The sequence below is a fragment of the Girardinichthys multiradiatus genome, chromosome 21 (genome assembly GCF_021462225.1).
Source record: "Girardinichthys multiradiatus isolate DD_20200921_A chromosome 21, DD_fGirMul_XY1, whole genome shotgun sequence".
Taxonomy (NCBI): Eukaryota; Metazoa; Chordata; class Actinopteri; order Cyprinodontiformes; family Goodeidae; genus Girardinichthys; species Girardinichthys multiradiatus.
The window spans coordinates 16,236,352-16,258,881 of NC_061813.1; the positions used below are offsets into that span (position 1 = coordinate 16,236,352).

At 40.2% G+C, this 22,530-nt stretch overlaps 1 protein-coding gene across 1 annotated transcript in view; it reads left to right on the forward strand.

Moving 5' to 3' along the window:
- Window positions 1-22,530, forward strand: part of bmp6 (bone morphogenetic protein 6) — a 67,202-nt gene that overhangs the window by 23,350 nt on the left and 21,322 nt on the right. Inside the window, exon 2 of the mRNA XM_047349052.1 lies at window positions 15,066-15,258. Within this exon, the coding sequence (XP_047205008.1) occupies window positions 15,066-15,258 (193 nt within the window). The remainder of the gene's footprint in view (window positions 1-15,065; window positions 15,259-22,530) is intronic.

Consider the following 22,530-nt stretch of genomic DNA (forward strand, 5'->3'; position numbering starts at 1 on the left):
ATGGTGGTTGAAGAGATGGGATCAAATCTCCTATTGACACACAGGTATGACACATCCAGCAAAAAGGAGGCCATCTGGAAACTCAACAGAGAGGTGGGTTGGAGAGTGCTACTATTCAGCTGTCAGTGCGTTGATGGAAAATACTGATACTACGCTGTCCAACAGCCATACCTCGGATATCTATCTGTTAGCAAAGTCCCGGCAGAGGAGCAATTACAGCGAATTATCCTCCTCCCCTCGAGCTTAGGCGCACACACAAACCCACACACATTAAACTGTAGCTGAAAATCTCAAAATGACAAAAGATAGATGTGTATCCAAACCTCATTTTATCATCCAGCATGGAATGCAGCACAGTGGTGATGGAATGGGAAAGTGCAACAAAACTCAAACAGTCTGAGCCTGCAGATATATGTGTGTTTATCTGTGTTATTGGCCTGACATTATGTGCTGTGGTTTTGGGTAGGCTGTTAAAAAAAAATCCAACTGGTTTTTCAGGGATTATATGGAAGATGATGACTGTAGAAAAATGTGATTATATGGTTCAAACGGGGCCATTGTTCATGGGTATGCCTGTCCAGTGAGATCATTATATACAGTAACTTGTGGGAGGTAATGGATGAGCAGCAGGCTGGATTTCCAGGACCATCAATGAATGTGTCTGTGTGGAGCATGAATTTGTCAGATCTCAAGGAGCTTTATATTAATTTGTGCTACATTTTGCTTGTAGTTTGCAGCCTAAATCCATTGCTGCGTACCTTGTTTAGGTCTGGCCAGATGTGCATGTATGGATAAACTTATAGAAGCAATGCAGACAAGAACACATTGGTTTCCACTGATCATACAATTCTACTGAGTATCAACCCCATCACCTTTTCTGTCTTAAAGAAGAACACATCTGTTTGGTAAAGCTGTTAGCAATCAGTATTTTTCAAATAGCAAAGCGGACCTTTTCCAACTGGGGGTTCTCTACATAAAACCTCGCTCTACATAGGTCAAAACAAAAATATAACAGCTATGAACTCTATTCCAGTTCTTGCTCCCTCACATATCGCTACCAGTAATAGAACTTCCTGAACGGTTCTGTCTCTTTGAGCAGTCTATTGCTTTTATTTGCTTACCTTAAAACAACTAGCTTCAGGGTTGGAAGCCCTTCAGAAGGTGAGTAAACTTTGTAACAATGCCCATAGGCTCTGATAATTAATTAGCAATGTCTAATCTAACAGTTACCATTTCCAGTGTTACCAGCCTCTGATAAGAGTGGTAAAAAACACGTCTGTTTGGTACAACTCAAAATATTACTGGTTGATCAGGTTGTGCATTCATACTTCTGGTATAGTTTGGGTCAATGGTCAGGATGTTCTTAGAAGGATGCAGAGTACCCAGGCTGGAGAACATGCTGCCTGGAGACTGCACTCAACTATCTGCTTTTCAATTAAAACTAAGATTACAACTACTATTGGTAGCAAGACAGGAGTAACAGAAACACACAGTACTCTGATGAGAGAGTCTGTCATCAGTATTTCCCACCTGCCCACAAACCTTGAAGTTTTATCGTTTTTCACAGCCCAAAAGCCTTTTCTCAGGCTTTGTCACATTTTACATATTTAAACAAAAGCTTTGCTCTTTTTTACCTTTAACCTATCCTAGGGAAATCCCCAGAAACAGGTTTATTTAATGTAGTAAACGTATTGTTACTCTAATGTATGTCTGCTCCACTGAGTGTGAAAAACACACCTATCAGTTGACTGATAGGAGCTCCTTAAACTAAGTGGTAAACAGCAACGTGCTAATACCACTCTACAGATTTCTGCTGGACACACGGTGTAGAGTTGTTGGCTGCCTTTTCCCAGTTTGCTAATGGGGCTTGACAGTCTGTAATGGGCTGGACTCACTGCCTCATATCCTCGCCATGGACGGATGCTGCTGCCGTCTGGCTCTCAATGCTCAGACTGCTTGTACATGTGTGGTAAGAATGTAAGTGTAAGACCCTGCTTCTTAATTTATTTTTCTGCCTGTGCTTCAATGCAACTGTGACGTTTTCATCTATCTGACTGTGGCCGTGTATGCGTAAGCATCATTCCTGCAAGTGTGAGCCCCATTTTGTGCCCTTGCATAGTATGGACATAAACGTGGGCCCTTGTCAGTGGCCCTTACAAGGTCCTGTGGTGTGCAGCATGTCTGCTTTGATCCAGGGTCAGGAGAGAAGATCAGAGCACAGGATGGGTCTCCAAAGGTGCACACACATATACAAAGTTCCTCACAGCTTATGACGATTCCCAGCAGACCTCTGCCCCATTATCCCGTTCCTCAACCCCAGGAACTGCCTTGCTGGCTGACTGAGTACAAAGAGCTCCTCGTCACAATGTAGAGACAGCTCCTGGAGGAAGCCAAGCGTGGTGGCAACTCTGCAGCACAGTGAACAGATTGAAAAAAGATCAAGAGTTCCTTCAAACTACATCCGTGCCAAAGGTCAAAGAGTTTAAGACATAAAATATGGTTTTGGTCTCTTCAGAAAGACTGATATTTACATCACAACGATATCCAGTTAATTAGATGTTTTCTTTTTTATTCATAATAGTGGAGATTGCTGAAGAGTTGTGAACGTGTCAGCTTTCAAACGTTTCCAGAGTAAGTCAGGCTGATGGGCCAAACCATTAATTAGATGAGACTTTGGAGAAATAACCAAGGAATAGATGACATGAACATATCTGACCTCTCCTCAGAAACCATGAAGTTGGAGAGAAAAACCAGACAGATTATGGGCTGTAATTGCATAAACACAGATGGATTCTTCTCATGCCTTGGACATGCATTGCATTTTTTTATTGGGTTAGCCATCTGCAAAGCCTTCAGCCGTGCTGACAGGTTCTTGGTGTTCAGAAATGTAATTAAAGTTTTTTTTTTTCAAAACTTAATCTTCTTGAAAGTTTTCATTAGGGTCCTTCATCTGGTTTCAGTTCAGACTGTCCGTTACTGTAATACTTTATGCCTAAGAGAAAAAATGTAAAATGCTGATTTTAATAGAAACGATTTATATCTTCTGTACCTTGCAAACATTCTCTTATCTCTTTATCTAATTGTTAATGTTTTCTTAAAGCTTAGAAATGATACATGGGTGGCGTCAGCAAGCATTAAAAATTATATCCATCTCATTAATGGCATATATTATTTGTATCAGTCTAGTAATCTATCAAAATCTATTTGCCTGACGGGTTAATTGTCTTTTTAGGGAGCCTTAATTGCAAACCTCAACATATTATGAAAACATATTTACTCTAAGAATCACAACATTAATGCTTAAATAGGAAATTTAATATATTGCTTCCAGTCACTAAAAGCATGTATAATTAAACGTATTAGTCACACTAATATAATGATTAATTAACTAACAAAATATAAACAAACAAACATAAAAACTAACAGGGTTTGGAAATTAATGTGCAGGTTTTCTTTAGCTGATTGAATTGTATCAAATGGTGTCTTTTTCTCTAGAACAGTAAACTCAGTTCAGGTGCATAATTTAATTCTTGAAATACCGGTTTTAAAATTAGTGAAAGCTTGGAAAAGAAACGAAGAATTCACCCGAGGAAGGCATTTGAGGTCCAACAAGTTCTGATGCCTGAAAACAGCCTGAGGTAAAATGATTAGTCACCTCACTCTTTGTCTGGGGTCTTGTTGAGTCATCTTTCAATCAAATGGACTGGGTTGCTTGACCTGTGGATCTAAACGTCCTGCTCCACAGCTCAGTGGGTGGAAAGTCACTGCACAGCATTTGTTGGACCCGGCCTCAAGGCTGTTGTCATCTTACCACAGGTGTTCGGTAGTTTCTCTCTTTTGTATTCATAACCGAATTATAAACAATCAGAAACCTTCTTGGTTTGGCGTGTGACCAGTCATTCAATCATTCTCATCAGTCTCTCTTCTCCTTACCACTGCTGACTCAGCTCTCACCTGCACACAGGAATCATAAAGTACTTTATTTTAGCTATCATTGAAATGAATAATAGTCTCTTCAATTTCTTTTCAAATAGTGTGTTTAGCTTTTTAGAGAACAGGCCATTAAAACATGACAAGAATATCACTGGAACCAGTGTAGCAGAAAATGGATAATTCACTTTAAAGAGCATTAACATTTTACTAAATATTTTAAACATTGTATCATAATAAATTCAAAACCCCTTTACCTTGATACTTCCAAAAAAGCAGTACAACCTATTGCATTCAGAAATCACCTTATTAGTAAGTAGAGCTCACATGTGTACAACATAACCTCAGTATAAATACAGCTGATCTGTGACAGCCTTAGAGGTTTAGTAGACAAGGAGCACATCAATCAGAGAAGCAGCCAAGGAGTCCATACAAACTATAGAGGATCTGCAGGGTTTTGCAGTTCAGGTGAGGAAATCTGTAGACAGGACAAATATTAGCAATGGAACCCACAAATCTGGTATTTATGGGAGATTAAGGAAGCCTACGGTTTGTTCTGCACAAGACATGCAGGGGATACAGCAAACATGGAAGAGGCTGCTCTTGTAAGATAAGAAAAGCAAAACAAAACACTATGTGTGGCAGAAAACTAGCGCTGCCCGTCGCTCTGAACACATAAGCCCCCACCCTCAACCCCTACTGAAACACAGACATGGTGGTGCTGTGGGAATGCTTTTCTACCTAACTCTGGGCAAAGATTCTAGGGTCTAAGTTGTAGAAAAATTGAGTAATGGGGGGAATGAAAGCAAATGCTGGCCAAACTTTTAAAATTATTTGTAAGAGATTTCAACAGCCATGTATCCTTTTCTTTTGCTTCACAATTATGCTGTACTTTGTGTTGGGTTATCACATTAAATCCCATTAATGTTGGATCAGAACAGTAGATCAGAGCAGTATTATTGTAAAACCGTACTTTTCTTAATCTTTTTTTCTTTTTTTAATATATTACACTAAACTAGATGTTAGGATCTTTTCTTATGTTGGATGAAGACTAGGGCACACATATGCATTATGGGATAGGCTTTCCTTTAAAATGAAAGCTTATATTCAGAGGCAGTGAAACCCAATGACTTGCTGTGACCACTGACTAGCTTTGGGCACCTCAAGGTATGAAAGGATATTTAACAATTCTACAATTTGTCTGTAAAAATGACTTGTGGCAAAAAGCTGTCTCTTCTTATTCATACTTAGTGTGGCAGAGTCTGACATGAAATGAGTTAGCCATTCTCTCATGTCTGCTGCAGTAGGAGAAAGAAAACACAGTTTGAATTAATTTAATGTGGTACCTAAAGTAAAGACTGACAGATGTAATAAAAGCTCTCTTCAATTTCAGATTACACCATTCAACTACCTAAATCTGTCATGATTAGAGAAAAGCCTAGTTAATGCAACTTAGTCTATAGCTTTGAGGTTAATAGATTTCTAAATAACTAAGAAATTTATTTGGAAATCTACTCATATCTTGATTCTTGCAGTAAAACAGAAAGTTGTTTTTTTCTGTAGCTGTGCAAGTCAAATAAAAACCAGTGCAACTCTAGGCTTAGCTCTCTGCTCTGTAACTGTTAATTGCATTGCTAATATCAAGCTTGCATAGTATCAGTAAAACATGTTATTGTGATGCTCTTGTTGAATACTGCGATAGTTATTAGGATGAACCCAAATATTTCTAACTGTTTTCCTTCATCATTTGTCCCCGTCACTCCTTGTATCTTGGCTACTAAGAATCTACATCAAGGGTAACATTGCTGTTCATAATTTGAAATTTCAAATGTGATATCCCAGAAAATATTTCATCCAAGCAGTCTGTTGCGATTGGGATATTGCATTGATAATATCATTGATAATGCAATGACGATTGCAATATAAGCTATAGTTAGTATGAACTAGTTGCTGTCTGTATTGTCTGATAGGGCAGAGATGATTTACTATTATTGGTATTATTGTAGTTTATTTCAATTAGAATCTATGCTGCAAGCATCAATCAATGTTCCTCCTAATTGTACTTAGTGTGACACAAAACCTGGGATTAAATGAGTCATTTTGTGGCACATTCTGTATCTGGTGAACTAATGTTTTGTATGTAGCCATATATTTTGGACCCTTATCCTGCTGATAGACCGAATGACAACCTATTTTCAGCTATTAGTTGAATCCACCAAATGTTTATGTAAATCTCCTGGGTTCAAGGAGTTCCCCTCTAACCACCTTTGGAAGAGATACAGGCCCACAGCATCATGGATCCTCCACCATGTTTATCAGTGGGCAATGAGTGCATATAATGATCCCTTGTTTCATGGCAGACCCACCTAGAGCTTAAGTTCAAGCTTAGTCTCATACGATCAAATCACATGGTTCCAGATAAAACCCATTAGAGGTTAGCAAACTACACATGTTTACGTTTGTAATGTTAGGATAGAAAAGGCTTTTTGAATGGCATCGCTCCCAAAGAACTGGATGTGTTTTCTTTTTCCATTAAATACATGCACAAAAATCAAAAGGCTGGAATTTCTTTTAAATGTTCAATTGGTGGATATGCTACTGCAGTAAAGGTAGAATTTATTTTAAGGCATTTTTACCATGGATCCCAATAAGTGCAGCTGTACTGTTTTTATAGTGTGTCTGTAGGTTTTTGGCTCCTGATTTGTAGGAGGTCTGTGTGGAATCATGAGAGTGATGGAAAGACTATTTGTGTGAGTTCCAGCAAATCACATTATGCATGGTTTTAACTTTTGCTCTTTATAGTGTAAATTATATTGTATTGCATCACATTGTTTTGTCCTGTATCATAACACAGGGGGTGGTTTTTGTTCAGTTCAGAGGAATTGGCTGAGCACCATTAGAAACAGACTGACCACAAACCACAGTGAGGTCTGCCCAGTGTTTTTCCCCAGATTGTTTTTTTCTGTTTCAATCCTTTTTTCCACATTGTTATTTTTAATTGCGCCTATTTGCTACTTTCCATATTCAACTCATAGATTTCAGCCAGATAACCTTTTTCTTCTTTTCATCACTGCAGCAGATTTTCATTGATTACCTTTACTTATATTTTTACAAGCTGTGGTTTATAAAAATAAATTCAAGCAATTTATTTACTTCTGTCCTGCTTGATTTTAGACTGTTCTGCTTTCTATACTATAACATACGGGGAAATAGGAGACAGCATTTAAAATAACAGTTTTTGCCATCCTGTTTTATTTGGTCAATAAACATTTATATTGGGGAATCACGTTGTGTGTGAGAGACCAGTTGCTGTTAAACAGGGATTTAATAATTTTTTCAAACGAACATGAAATGATCTTGGAGTTAACATTTTAAGTAGTTTTTTTTGCATCTTATTTTAGTGATTAGCACAGTTAGAGCAGCAAGCAGTAATAAAGCAGAATAAAAAATGCTTTTCTGTGTAAACCTTCTTGGGGATGTCTCTATTATTCGCTAGGAAATGTAGATCTTGACCTTAACTGAGCTTTTCAGAATCCTGCCAACAAGCGCAAAAGGATAAAAACAGAACAAATGTGGTGTACTTCATACAGCCTTCCAGTTACCTAGTCTTTCGCTCTCTTAAACCTAAGGGTGTGTGCAGGTATACAATATGGCTGAGAGGTGGGGGGCGACAGGGCTTTAAAATGGATCCTGAAATGTACAGGTGGCCAGTGAAGTGAAGGTAAAATGAGGGGTAATGTGCTCAGACATTCTTGACCTGCTGCAGCATTTTGAACACCCTGCAGATACCTTATTGACGTATTACTAACCCTAAAATGTAAAGTTCAAAGCTATCCAGGCCTTTATGTCATCAAGAAATTTGAACAATGAGTCTACTGAGAACCATTTGACCTTTTATGAAGGAGATAAATCTGGGAGTCATATGCATAGCAGTGGAAACAAAATCCCATGTTTCCTGAAAATAGAGCCAAGAGGTAGCAAATATCGAGAGCAAGGAAGGACGGCTAAAACTGAGCCCTGTGGGATCCCACATTGAAGAAAAACAGCAGAGGAAACAAAATCACAGAGTTTGATAGAGAACATTCGCTCCAAATAGGACTTGAACCACTGCAATGCAGTAGTCCTGACACCCACCCACAGTTCTAAACAAGAAATAAAAATGTTGCGATCCACTGTGTCGAAGGCAGCAGTTAAATCAACGTTTCTAAACCAGATTGAAAAACCTCTAAAATACCATTTTATTTTAAAAATGTTGATTGTAAAGCACTTTTTAAAGAATTTTTGAGATATAGGCCTTTAATTTTCAAGCTGTGAAGGACCAACTCAAAAGTTTTAAGTAAAACATGATTCTTACAACAATTTTCCTGAGTAATAGCAGAAAAGTGCTTCCTCTTAGCATTTTAAACAGTTTTTTTTCCTGATACGAACTCCAGTAGTATTTTTGTCTTTGATATGACACCTGAAGTTTATCCTTCTTCTTTTATGTTTGGCTCTCCTATGCTTTCTTCTGGCAGCACGGATGGTTTCATTCAGCCAGGGTTCAGATTTGGCTTTTATTTGGCTGAATAACCTTCAGGCTTCACTAAAACTTTAATGCTTTAGACTTTCTAAAAGAGTTTAAAGCTCTTCTAAAGAGTTATGAAGATTGCAATTGCGACACTGGACCATGCACCTGTGTTGTTGACTGACTTGTGTTTTTTGTGTATGTATTTTTTATATTAATCACCAATGTTTCATGTGGCTTTTTGGGTAAATAAATGTTAAATAAATAAGTCAGTGGCTGCTGATTTAAATAAAAGTGATATTTAAGGATCAGCAGAATTTCTCCCAAACATTTAATAGGATTCTTTATCAAAAATAAAATCGGTTCACAATGTCATCCAATCACCTTTTAGACTACTGATATCATCAAGTAATATGTCTTTACATTTAGGTTGATAATAGGAGCCATATGGAAACAAAAGGAAGCAAAGAGTACTTAGAATCTCCGTTTGTCTTGCTTTGTGTGTGTGTGTGTGTGTGTGTGTGTGTGTGTGTGTGTGCGTTTGTGTGTGGGTAGTCATGATACCTACATCAGCAGCAGGGCAGACAGCAGAGCCAGATGTTGCGCAGGTGGAAACGAGAGAACAGCTACTGTCAAAACTGTCATGGGAATCTGCAAATCCTCCAACTCACCCTCTTCCTGTCAGCAACTGTCTCTTGTGCTCCTCTTTTCTACTCCAGCCCAGGCTGACTCTTTCCTCTCCTTCTTCTTCCTCCTGGTTTGTCCCCTTTAGTCTTCTCTTCTGTCACAAGTTTGAAGCCTTCTCTTTCCTGAAACCTTGCATGTTTTGTACTCTTTTTCTCTTCATCAAGCAGGCATCTTAATGTGCTTTCCTTTTCTTACTCACTTTTCCTTTTACTTTGTTTTCCTTCCCGTATGTTGCGCTGTTTCTTGTATCACCCACTAAGCTGAGGTGAATCATAAAAATTCCCGTCAGGTTTCATGGTTGATATGGCTGCCACATTGTGCCAATGAATTAAAGGCAAAAAATGTAAATGTTTCATTAAACTCTAATTGTTGGATTTTTACAAACGGGTTTGTTATGGATGTGGTTTATTTCTGTGAACTTCTCGCTGGATCATCCTAGAACCTAGATTCCTTCTCCCTTTTCTGTGTTCCTGTCTCAAAGCTCACGTCACGGTGGATTAGCACAGAGGTTACGCTCCCTGCACGCACCGTGTGAAGACTTCCTTTTGATTTTAAATGCGAACCCTCAGTGGATTTTAATCGAAATTCAAGCTGAGAAGGCGGAGGAGCAGCTGGAATGCCACTTATCCTGGAAAGCTGCGGCTCCCAGGCTGCTTCACACAAGACTGCAGTGATAAAAACCCACCATAATGTGAGATGGGAGACTCAGTCTGTGTCTGTATTTCATAGTTTTGTTTGTCTGCTCAAAACGACTCCCCTTTCTGAAATTAACAAAAATGATTGATTGATAAGCAGGACGGTGAGTTGTTTAGTGAGCTCAGAGTGCCTGGAGGCTTCATTCAGATTTGGTGGAAAATAATCGTTAAGAGGAACGTGTCCTGTGAATTTCATTAATGCCTAATGAAATCTGCGTACACATTTTTCATCCTAGGGAAATCAGTTTTTCCTTCAGGACAAGGTTTTTTTTTGTGGCACTTTCCAGAAAATTTGTTGAAGTGTTCAGGAAACTGTCATGACATCTTCATTAGAGGATCATAAACCCTCCATTTCATCTTGTTTGACTCATAATTGCCTTTGTGAGGTAAATGAATTCCTAGGATTTGCCAGTCATGAAAAACATCTATCTGAGCCGGTATTTTGTACCAAAGTCCAAATATTTGCTTTTCACTGACTGGCTCTCGTAGCTTCTCCTTTATGTCATAGATCGAAGGTTCAGTTATTCAATACGCTGCCGTTTGTTATCCAGTTGCCTTCATGCAGGTCCTTTTTTCCACACAGAGGAGCTTCCCAACTACAGCTGGATCCAGATATTAACATACACTGTATAGAAAGAGGGGAGTTCCTGCCTCAAGTGGAGGAGTTTAAGTATCTCGGGGTCTTGTTCACAAGTGAGGGAAGAATGGAGCGGGAGATCGACAGATGGATCGGTGCGGCTGACGCAGTAATGGGGGCGCTGTACTGGTCCGTTGTGGTGAAGAGAGAGCTGAGCCGGAAAGCGAAGCTCCCAATTTACCGGTCGGTCTACGTTCCTACCCTCGCCTATGGCCTTGAACTTTGGGTCATGACCGAAAGAACGAGATCCCGGATACAAGCGGCTGAAATGAGCTTCCTCCGTAGGGTGGCCGGGCACTCCCTTAGAGATAGGGTGAGGAGCTCGGCCATCCGGGAGGGGCTCAGAGTAGAGCTGCTGCTCCTCCACATCAAGAGGAACCAGTTGAGGTGGCTCGGCATCTATACCGGATGCCTCCCGGACGCCTTCCTCGGGAGGTGTTCCAGGCACGTCCCACTGGGAGGAGGCCCAGGGGACAGCCCAGGACACGTTGGAGGGACTATGTCTCTCGGCAGGCCTGGGAACGCCTTGGTTCCCCCTGGGGGAGCTGGAGGAGGTGTCTGGGGAGAGGGACGTCTGGGCGTCTTTGCTGAGTCTGCTGCCCCCGCGACCCGGTCCCGGATAAAGCGGAGGACGATGAGTACGAGTGTATAGAAAGAGACACAACTGCCTGACAAATTATTTTAGGCTTTTCCTGTTTTTGGTCCTTCAGGATTACTTAATTATTTCACCTTCTTCTACTAAATGCCAGAATAATGAAAAACAATTATTTAGAAATGATGATGTTATGGGAGGTATTTTAAGGCAACACCTCAAACACATTGATTCTTTGTGTGACATCCTGGGACAAAGATCAAAAGAAATCCGGCAAGACATGAGACATCAATGACAAATATAGTGATGTTTAACAGGTTAACAACTGAATCTCGTCACTCCCCTATTGATTAGTCTGACTTTAAGCTCAATTACTGAGCCTGCAGTTGGCCACTTAATAGATATGTCATTTTGTTTACAAGATCTGACCCACATACAGAGAACACTCCGGAGAACAGAATAAGTAAAGGATGTTTATTGAGACAATGATAATCAGGAACGTAACGGATGATTCTCCAACTGTATGGGAAGAGAACAGGTGAAAACAGGGAACTGAATAATATCGAATAAGAACAAGGAATTAATGTAATCAAGAGAACAGCTTACTAAATAGGTGTGGTCAGGTCGCCAGGGGTAGAGGGATTCAGGATCCAGGTTTGTAGAAGGTTCTTTAGGTGCTGTTCTGTGTGAGCTCGGAGCAAACAGGAATGAGTTCGGTGTGCAGATGCTTACATTGGAGGGTAGACAGGGTACGCTCCACAGCTTGGTCCAGGAGACGAAGGTAGCTAACTGCTAGCTTGATGCGAATCCAAACGAAGACGGAAATGATAGGAAATGAAGTCCTCAGAATGTAGATAGTCTTGATCATCCAGAAAGACTTCCGGACACGTAGTCAGTATTCAGTGACATAAACCCAGGGTTTAGGTTTATTTAGCCTGCGAAGGAGCATAAACAAAGTTACACGAGGCCGAAGAACAAAGCATAGACTTGTGTTTGGCTTGAGCTTCTTACCACAGAGGGCAAAACACTCTGGCATCAAAGTGTTGACAGCCTCCTACTTAAGTACTCCTCAAAGTAATCAGTAGAATAAGTTGCACCTGTCACCCAGCACACCTGAGAACTCCAGCACCGTCTGAAAACACTGAACACATGTAGCAAGCACAAAACACAAACACAACCCAGATCTTGACAAGATATCTTTCTTGTAGCTTGTCAGCTTTAGCTTTAAAACTGTAAACTTATCAAAAATGAGAGATGGTCCTCTTTTAGTTTCCAGCTCATGACTGTCTGTGACTTTTGCAACCAGAAATATTTCCAATCATCCATATTTGCCCATCTTTCAAAAGATGAAAAGAGGTAGTTGCTTTCTTTCAGCCAGCGGACCAGCAGTGTGCACTAATAAATGGGGACAGGAGGCTGTTGCATTATTGTACACTCCATAAAGCCACAAAAACTGCAATCATTGCGATGCTTTCTGAGGGAAGTCATGAAACCAGCTCTTGCCCATCAAACGTGGTTAGACATCAATACAAATGATGTTAAAACAAAGATGTTTCTGCTTTGTTTACCAAGATGAGGCTCACCCAGAATAATAATTACTTCCAATATTGAAGTTATTTTTAAATGTGATAAAAACTCTTCTCGCAAGACCATCGCTTATCAAAGATGTCTGGGCAGAAAGTCACTAGAATGGGGGAGTATAAAATTTCAATCTGTGTGTATTCAAGACCAGGGGTCCACGGTGAGTTTTGTAAAGTCATTTAGCATAGCATGACCTCCGATTGAGGCCTCCACACACAGGCATTGTGAATCTATCTACCCGTCAACACAAGAGCTGAGCTGTTATCACACACAGTCACTGACGTGTGTGTGTGTGTGTGGGCAGCTTTTGGAGTAAGATGATGAAACGATCACTGTCACATCTGATAGAAGTCTCAGTGATGCTGATGGGAATAACATCTCATTCTCAAAGGGTGGTTTCCTGCGCTCCAGTGGAAAGCATTTGCAGCGCAAAGAGAGGCAGATGTTGCTCAGGCGTAAACTGAGATGTTTCGGTGATGAAAATTTGTTTTGACCAAGTTATTAGCAATGCAGAAATGCATTATGCATGAAAGGTTTGAATGACACGTCTCTGGTTCCTTGCTCGAGTTCATGAGAGCTGTAAATGCCTGGGGAGACAGGGGGCTTTGACCTTCCTGGGTGTGGATCCAAGGCGGGGCTGGCACTTCTATGAATGTCTGACTGGTTCCAGTGTTCTCACATTAACACAGTTTTATCTGGTGTGACACGTTCTGGGAACAGAACATGTCACTGGTCCATGTAGGGTGGGTCTCTACATCATTCAATTACCAGAAACTTCAAAAGTTTGGCTAAAGCACAAATTAAAATTTTCTTACTGATGTTTCAGTTGTAAAATTGTCCAAAGTGTTGTAAAACCGTGAGCATATTATCAAGTCAGATGTCTGTCTGACTCTGATGGTGGCCTGAAGGTGGCTTGTATATGAGAACTTTTCCATATTTTCATGTTACAACCACAAACCTAATGTTAGAATTAGAATTTTTTATGATAGCAACACAATGTAATGTGTAACTGTTAAATGGAAGGAAAATGTGTTTCAAACCTTTTTACAAATATAAATCAAAAAAGGGTGGCATGCATTTGTATTTACCCCCTCCTGAGCCAATACTTTATAGAACCAACCTTTGCTACAATTGTAGACACAAGTATGCCTTTACCAGCTTTACCAGCAGTGATTCTTGCCCTTTTTTTCTACTTTATAGTTACAGTATGTGCTACTTTTTTTTTTTTTACAAATTAAATCCCAATAAAAAAAACATTGAAATTTGTGAAAATGTGAAAGAGCTCTGACGGCTTAAATACTTTTGCAAGGCACTTTAACGTTAAGTATTGCTTTCAGCTGGGGTAGTTTGCTCAGTCTGGTTAACAGAATCTACCACATAAACCTACATTGAAGAAATGAACTTCACCATATCTAATTTGGATGCTTTATGGCTCCTGGTAAACAGATTATGTTGGTCATGAACAGAACCAAATAAGTAGTTTCCCACTGTTTTTAGTTTCTCGGTTACACCATCTTCAGTGTGGTGTAGTTTCTTCACACAGTCTCACCAAATAAAGGTGACATAACTGTGTCCCGAAAGGCAGTGACCCTGGGTGAAATCGTAAAACCATTCAAAACCAGTTTTACTGGGTGAAAAGCTGAGTTGGTGGAATGGTTCTCAGTGAGTCTGCAGTTAAAGTCGGTTGTGGTGAAACCACAGATTACTGAATGTCTGCACTGATTGGAAGCTGGATTAGAGATGATGATAGCGTGTTTGTGTCTCTGGCAGGATGAGAAACTCTTTAGTCAAAGGATTCTAATGTGGGTTTTAGGTTCTCAGGGAATAACTGAATGAAGGCTAAACCTTTTCAAGTCTTCCAGTAAACAAGAAATGTATACAACATGTCTTTTTTTTACTGATTTCCTTCTCTCTGTGTAAACTTTACAGTCTGCAGAGGGATCAAGGCATCTGACTGTGAAAAGAACCAACTGCTCTTGGAGCGCATTATCATTATGGTCTATATTGCTCTTAAAAACACAGGAGGGAGGGTTTTTCCTTTCACATTGTCAGAAGTGGTTGCAGAATGTCTCTAGGTTTGCTGGCGCTGAGAAAAGTCGCAGGCACATGCTCAAACTGATGATAACGAGGATTTATTTTGGGGCAGTGAAAGCCTCAAAACCTATTAGAGTTCATGTATAAATCACATGTTTTACATGCATGAAAGACTTCCTTGGTCGGCCTCAGAGCAGTGTCTGTGAAAAGGATATCCGCTCAGCATTCTCTACTGTATATTTAAAGCGAAATCCCTGCTTGTAAATATATACTTTGGTCTTATTTGTAGACTCATAAGTCTGGACTGTGAGTAAAGCTACTTAGAGAGATGTAATGATGAGTGTGATTAATTTTTTTATTAATTTTTTTACTTTTTTCTGCATTTCTGTGTTTCTGTTCCCACAGTGGAGTATGACCGGGAACTCTCCCTGCACCGGCGTCACCACAAGGAGTTTAAGTTCAACCTGTCACAGATCCCAGAGGGCGAAGCCATCACAGCAGCAGAGTTTCGCCTTTACAAGGAGTGCGTGAGCCAAGTGTTTCGCAATGAAACCTTCCTGCTCAAAGTCCACCAGGTGGTCAAGGAGCACCCTGACAGGTAGCTCATACACATAAAAGGACTTTTATTTTCTTTGGCTCCTTCAAAAATGATGAATAAAATTTGATTTCCCCTTAAAGTTGTCTTCTTATATGCGGGCTATTGTTGCATTAAGCTACTTGCAATACCAAAAGATCAAATATTTCATGGTTGAATTAGATCCTGCCTTACATGAAACAAAGGACTCTTTTTGCAGACTTTTAAACAGTCAGTGCCTTGCAGAAGTCATTGCATCTTTAAAACTTTTAAAATGTCATGCTTTTAAAACCACAGTCAGTCAGGGCTCAGAGCTCATCATAGCACTGAAACAGCTGTGCTGAAAGTCACTAATGATATTCTTATGGCCTCAGATAATGGACTTGTGTCTGTACTGGTTCTGTTAGATCTCAGTGCTGCATTTGATACAGTCGACCATAATATTCTCTTAAAAAGGCTGGAATATGCTGTAGGGATCAGGAGAACAGCGCTAGGCTGGTTTAAATCTTATCTGTCTGACAGATTCCAGTTAGTATAACAATGACCATCAGTGGGACCCTTTGTGAGGTGCCTTGAGACGACATTGTTGTAAATAGGCGCCGTTTAACTAAATAATCTGAACTGAAACTATCTCTGTAGTTATGCTGCTATAGGCTTAGGCTGCTGGAGGACATAACGACCACTTTCACCCTCATCGCTACATTCTCACACTATTCTCCAATTTTGCATTATTTGCTGTTATTTCAACTTTTAACTTTGTTCTCTCTTTTCTCTTCCTGGAAACTACACCTGGCTTGACTCTGTGTCTACCTGTGACACCTTTCTGGAGAGGGGAATCGTCCGAGCTTCTGCTGGCAACAACTTAATGCTCACCCTCTACCAATGATCCACTTGGCCCTGTCTTTTAGTGTTTAACCCTTTCTCTCTCCTAGACATGGAAATTGACTGAGCTTTTACTGTAACTAATTATATGTGCTCTCTTTCAGACTCTAACCTTGAAAACTGGCTCAGAGTTTATTTGTTCTTTCTTTCTAGGTGAAACGACTAAAGGAGCTACATCCATTAACATTTACCTTTCCTTCCCATAGAAAGTACTCCTGGATCAGTGCTTCTTTGTTCTTTTTGTGTCTCTGTTCTGTTCTCTCAAACCCCCAGTCGGTCGTGGCAGATGGCCGCTCACACTGAGCCTGGTTCTGCTGGAGGTTTCTTCCTGTTAAAAGGGAGTTTTTCCTCTCCACTGTCGCTACATGCATGCTCAGTATGAGGGATTGCTGCAAAGTCATCGCCAGTTACTGTCCACTTTCTCTACATGCTCATCCTGGATGAGTGAATGCTACAAGTCTCTGACTCGATGCAATCTGCTGGGTTTCCTTAGATAGAAAAACTTTTTATCCAATTTTAATAAACAACTAACTCTGACTGCACTGTTCAATGGTTAGGATTAATTGGAATGTATGTAGCTGACTGTTGTGAAGTGCCTTGAGACAACATGTGTTGTGAATTGGGGCTATATAAATAAAACTGAATTGAATTGAATTGAATAGCTCTGGTTGTATGTTTTGTGTCCTTCTGGAAGGTGATCCTCTGAACCACTGTCATGTCTTTTGTGGCCTGTATCAGGCTTTATCTCAGTATTCTTCTTGCAGTTAGATCTATTCATATTCCTTTCAGGTCTAATCAAACTAACTGTACCTGCTTAGGAAAAGCAATCCTACTGCATAAACCTGTCACCACATAGTTTTTGCTTCGAGACCCAAATGGTTAAATTCTGGTCTCATCTTTCACATGATTGCTGTGTGTCCTACAAGGTTTGCAGTAAACTTTAAATGAGACTTCTTATGGCTTATAGCAACAGGTTTCTTCTTCTTCCATAAAGCCAGATTTGTGGAGAGTTGTACTGCCAACACATTATACACCTGAGCACCTGATTTCTGTATCTCCTTCAAAGTTACAATGGTCCTCTTGGCTGCTCCTCTGATTAATGCTCTTGTTGTCTGACCTGAAAGTATAGATGGATGGCCATGTCTTGGCAGGTTTCCAGCTGTGCCACACTTTTTTAATTTTTGGATGATGGATTGAACATTGGTCTGTGAAATGTTCAGAGCCTGAGATATTGTTTTAGAACCTAACCCGGTTTAAACTTCTCCACAACTTTATCTCTGACCAGTCTGCTGTGTTCCTCGGTTCTTCGTGATGCTCTCAGGCCTTCACAGAACAACAGCTACTCTAATGCTGAGATTAAAAACCCACGGAGGGATTCTGTTTGCTAGTAAGATGACTTCTGAAGGCAATTTACACATAATTGTTTTAAACGGTATAAGAGTAAAGAGGGCCTAATAGAAATATCAGAACATTTGCAACCCATGTAACCTTTTCTATGCATTTTAGTGCAATAATTTCTGTTTTTTTCTGTAATAGAAAATCCCAGTTAATACATTGTTGTTTGTTCTTATAACATAACAAAGTGAGAAAAAAATGTAAGGTGAGTAAATTCTTGTAATTACGGATACAGCGCAAAGTTCTGCAGTTTGTTTTTACCAAAAAGAAAAACTTTGCAGAGAGAACTGGTGCTGCATACAAATCAGCGTTATATTTTCCTGCTTGCAGTCGAGTGCTCCATGTCATGTTTATGATGCAGAGCTGAGCAAAGCCCCTTCTTACAGAAATAGCTTCGGTTTCAAAACTGTCCCATCTTCTGAAGAACCACAGCTGATACATGTCAAACATTTACCTTACCTCTGCGGGGCAGATAAACACTGTTTCTGAATAGGATTTGTGTTTTAGGAAGTCTGCTCACTGATAAACATAAAGAGATATACTTAAACTTATTCTCAGTGGTTCTCTTAAACAGTCTCTTAACAAATAAATAATTAATTTATTAACACACCTTCAGCTGGGCATCTTAAGCGCTAAATAGCTTTTAACTACTGTTTCAGGTTAAGCAGACGACACCAGTAAAAGAAAAAAATAAACCCTCAGCTTTATGTTTTCTCAGTATATTTTCCTGTGTCAAAACATTTATATGGTGTCAAGAGCTGCTTATTTGCTGCATTCCTTTGTCCCTACAATTGGTGGTGTGTGCTCTCTAACCTGGAGGTTCAACCTTTTATGTGTGGAAGATATTTGGAGATTAAAGGGCCCATATATCTGCGCCTTCAGGAGAATTAGAGCTGACCCCACAATGTCATTAAAATCTGGTAATCGAATAGGCAGCTAATTAAATTTTACTTTATTGAATTCTTTCAAGAAAGTCTGCTATGGATTGGCAGTATGTCCAGGGTGTACACCGCCTATAGGCTGCTGAAGATAGGCACCAGCTTCCCCGCGACCCACTATGGAAATAGCGGTAGAAGATGACTGACTGACTGACTTAGTGTTGATGGATTAGCAAGTTGGGGATTAAGTGAGGTCAACAATACAAGTAAAAGATCATTAGCCTTAAGGTCTTTACTCCTAGTTTTACACTTTTAGTTAAACAGTAACTTTTCAATCGCCAAATCTGCAGGAAGCCTAGTAACCTTTCCCGTGGCCCTGACTGCTGTTTTAGCTCTGAGCTGTAATGATAGAGCGTTTAATTAGCTTGACACCCTTTGTTTTTTTCATTCGATTGGCTTCTGGAACAGCAGGCGAGGAATGCCAGAGATTACAATGCCATAAATGTGGCCAATCTGACATGAGGCAGTCTACTTACAAACGCTGGGCATTAATCAGGATTTTTCCCCCCATCATAGTGCACTTAACTTGTGGTTACCTTTGCAAATACAGGTCCTTCTCAAAATATTAGCATATTGTGATAAAGTTCATTATTTTTCATAATGTCATGATGAAAATTTAACATTCATATATTTTAGATGCACACTAACTGAAATATTTCAGGTCTTTTATTGTCTTAATACGGATGATTTTGGCATACAGCTCATGAAAACCCAAAATTCCTCTCACAAAATTAGCATATCATTAAAAGGGTCTCTAAACGAGCTATGAACCTAATCATCTGAATCAACGAGTTAACTCTAAACACCTGCAAAAGATTCCTGAGGCCTTTAAAACTCCCAGCCTGGTTCATCACTCAAAACCCCAATCATGGGTAAGACTGCCGACCTGACTGCTGTCCAGAAGGCCACTATTGACACCCTCAAGCAAGAGGGTAAGACACAGAAAGAAATTTCTGAACGAATAGGCTGTTCCCAGAGTGCTGTATCAAGGTACCTCAGTGAGAAGTCTGTGGGAAGGAAAAAGTGTGGCAGAAAACGCTGCACAACGAGAAGAGGTGACCGGACCCTGAGGAAGATTGTGGAGAAGGGCCGATTCCAGACCTTGGGGGACCTGCGGAAGCAGTGGACTGAGTCTGGAGTAGAAACATCCAGAGCCACCGTGCACAGGCGTGTGCAGGAAATGGGCTACAGGTGCAGCATTCCCAGGTCAAGCCACTTTTGAACCAGAAACAGCGGCAGAAGCGCCTGACCTGGGCTACAGAGAAGCAGCACTGGACTGTTGCTCAGTGGTCCAAAGTACTTTTTTAGGATGAAAGCAAATTCTGCATGTCATTCGGAAATCAAGGTGCCAGAGTCTGGAGGAAGACTGGGGAGAAGGAAATGCCAAAATGCCAGAAGTCCAGTGTCAAGTACCCACAGTCAGTGATGGTCTGGGGTGCCGTGTCAGCTGCTGGTGTTGGTCCACTGTGTTTTATCAAGGGCAGGGTCAATGCAGCTAGCTATCAGGAGATTTTGGAGCACTTCATGCTTCCATCTGCTGAAAAGCTTTATGGAGATGAAGATTTCATTTTTCAGCACGACCTGGCACCTGCTCACAGTGCCAAAACCACTGGTAAATGGTTTACTGACCATGGTATCAGTGTGCTCAATTGGCCTGCCAACTCTCCTGACCTGAACCCCATAGAGAATCTGTGGGATATTGTGAAGAGAACGTTGAGAGACTCAAGACCCAACACTCTGGATGAGCTAAAGGCCGCTATCGAAACATCCTGGGCCTCCATAAGACCTCAGCAGTGCCACAGGCTGATTGCCTCCATGCCACGCCGCATTGAAGCAGTAATTTCTGCCAAAGGATTCCCAACCAAGTATTGAGTGTATAACTGTACATGATTATTTGAAGGTTGACGTTTTTTGTATTAAAAACACTTTTCTTTTATTGGTCGGATGAAATATGCTAATTTTGTGAGATAGGAATTTTGGGTTTTCATGAGCTGTATGCCACAATCATCTGTATTAAGACAATAAAAGACCTGAAATATTTCAGTTAGTGTGCAATGAATCTAAAATATATGAATGTTAAATTTTCATCATGACATTATGGAAAATAATGAACTTTATCACAATATGCTAATATTTTGAGAAGGACCTGTAATTGAATCAAGTAAAAAGAAGCTGTAACAGGAACCTCTGATATAAGAAACCTGACCTTTACATTGCACAAAAAGGATAAGCAAAAACAGCTCACAAGAAGCCCTTTCAAACAAGCAAACAAACAAAAAACACCTAAATTGATTATATTTTTCATTTTGTGTAATAGGTCAGTAAAAAAATGCCTCACTGGATCTCAGGTGATGAACTTTCTTTGTCACATGATCATTGAGTGACGAGTAAACAGAGACATCAGCATCCTGGCCCAGCTGGAGCGAATGCCCTAGCAGGAAAACTGCGTGCAGGGGGTTTCATACGGAAGCTGTCAAAAACACTCTCATTAAAGACCAATAAAGAGGGGCTGCAGAGACATGACTGCAGGGCATTCTGCGAACACCTGGATGATTGTAGAGCTTTGATGTCATCTCTGGGAGGACGGTCCCACAGACTCGCTGCTGTGTTATTACTGCTTGTAATAGGACAGTGGGAGGACGGGCCCTCTTCTCACCCACACACTGCTTTTTCTTATGTCTCCTCTGTTCTCTCTTCTCATTAAAAAGTCACACTTCTTTCCCCTGTCTAACACATTCCTTCTGACTCCTTCTCACAAAAATATCGCAATTTATATTACCATTGTTGTTACCATAGTTGTTGTTCAAAGATCTTTATGGGATACTAGTTTATCTCATTGGAAAAAAGCACTGAAACAAACAAAGCAAACCACTTAAATCTGAGCTTTTTTTTATGATATCCGATGTTTAGGTTCTTTGTTACTTTCTTTTGGAAAAACAGTATTAAAAAGCAGTTTACAATGATTGCAAAAAATCACAAGTGCATTGGATGATATGTGTTTACAGCATAAAAAACATATCAATAGACACATGGTGGCTTTCATGTTGTTTGTAGCAAACCGCTTCAAAATGCAGACCAGATTGGGCTTGTTTCCTGTGAGAGTGAGATGTCCTACTGAGCACACTAGAGCAAAGCTGACTATAGGCCACAACAGCCAAGAGAAACTGTGAATTTGGACTGTGAGAAGAAGCTGGAGTACCCGGAGAGAACCCACGCATGCACGGAGAGATCATACAAACTCCATATAGAAAGACAGCAGGTCAAGATTCAATCCCAGCAACCTTCTTGCTGCAAGGCAACAGTGCCAACAACTGTGCAACTGTACAGCCCCCCATTCAAACATTACAGAGTTAAACACTCAGCTAGACCAAAAACCTGCGGTTATCAGTAATTTTACTTTTATGCATATGTATAATTAATGAAAGAGTCTTCTATTATTTCTCATTCAGAAATTGTACTTAATGTAAACTTTTTCAGTTAGACTTCTTTCATCATTCTAACTGTTTTGAGGTTTTTGTAAACTAGTGCTTTGTGAGAGGAGGCAGAAAATTATATTTAAAAGCTTGTGTTTTTATTCAGTATTTTAAAATGTGAGTTGTTCCACATTCTGTGACTTTAAAACAGCAAACATTTAAGTAGAAAGCCTTTGTTGAAAGTGAGCCATAAGAACTATTGTTTGCAATTTGCCATAAACCATGTAGGAGACACCGCAAACATGACAACTAAGGTACTCTGGTCAAATGAGACCAAAATGTACGTTTTTGGCCAGCATGCAAAATGCTAAGTGTGAAGAACACCCGACACCACTCAATACCCTTAACATAACATCCCCATGGTGAAACATGGCAGTGGAAGCAGCCTCATGCTGTGGGGATGCATTTCTTAAGGAGGGACAGGAAAGCTGGTTAGAGTTATTGGGAAAATGAATGGAGGACCTGTTAGAGGCTGCACAATACTTGAAACTGAAACTGAAAAGAGTTCGTCTGTCAACCAGTGCTACAAAAAAAGGAAATTCATGTGTTAAAATGGCCCAGTCAAAGTCCAGACCTAAAGCCAATCTGTGGCAAGAATTAAAAATTAA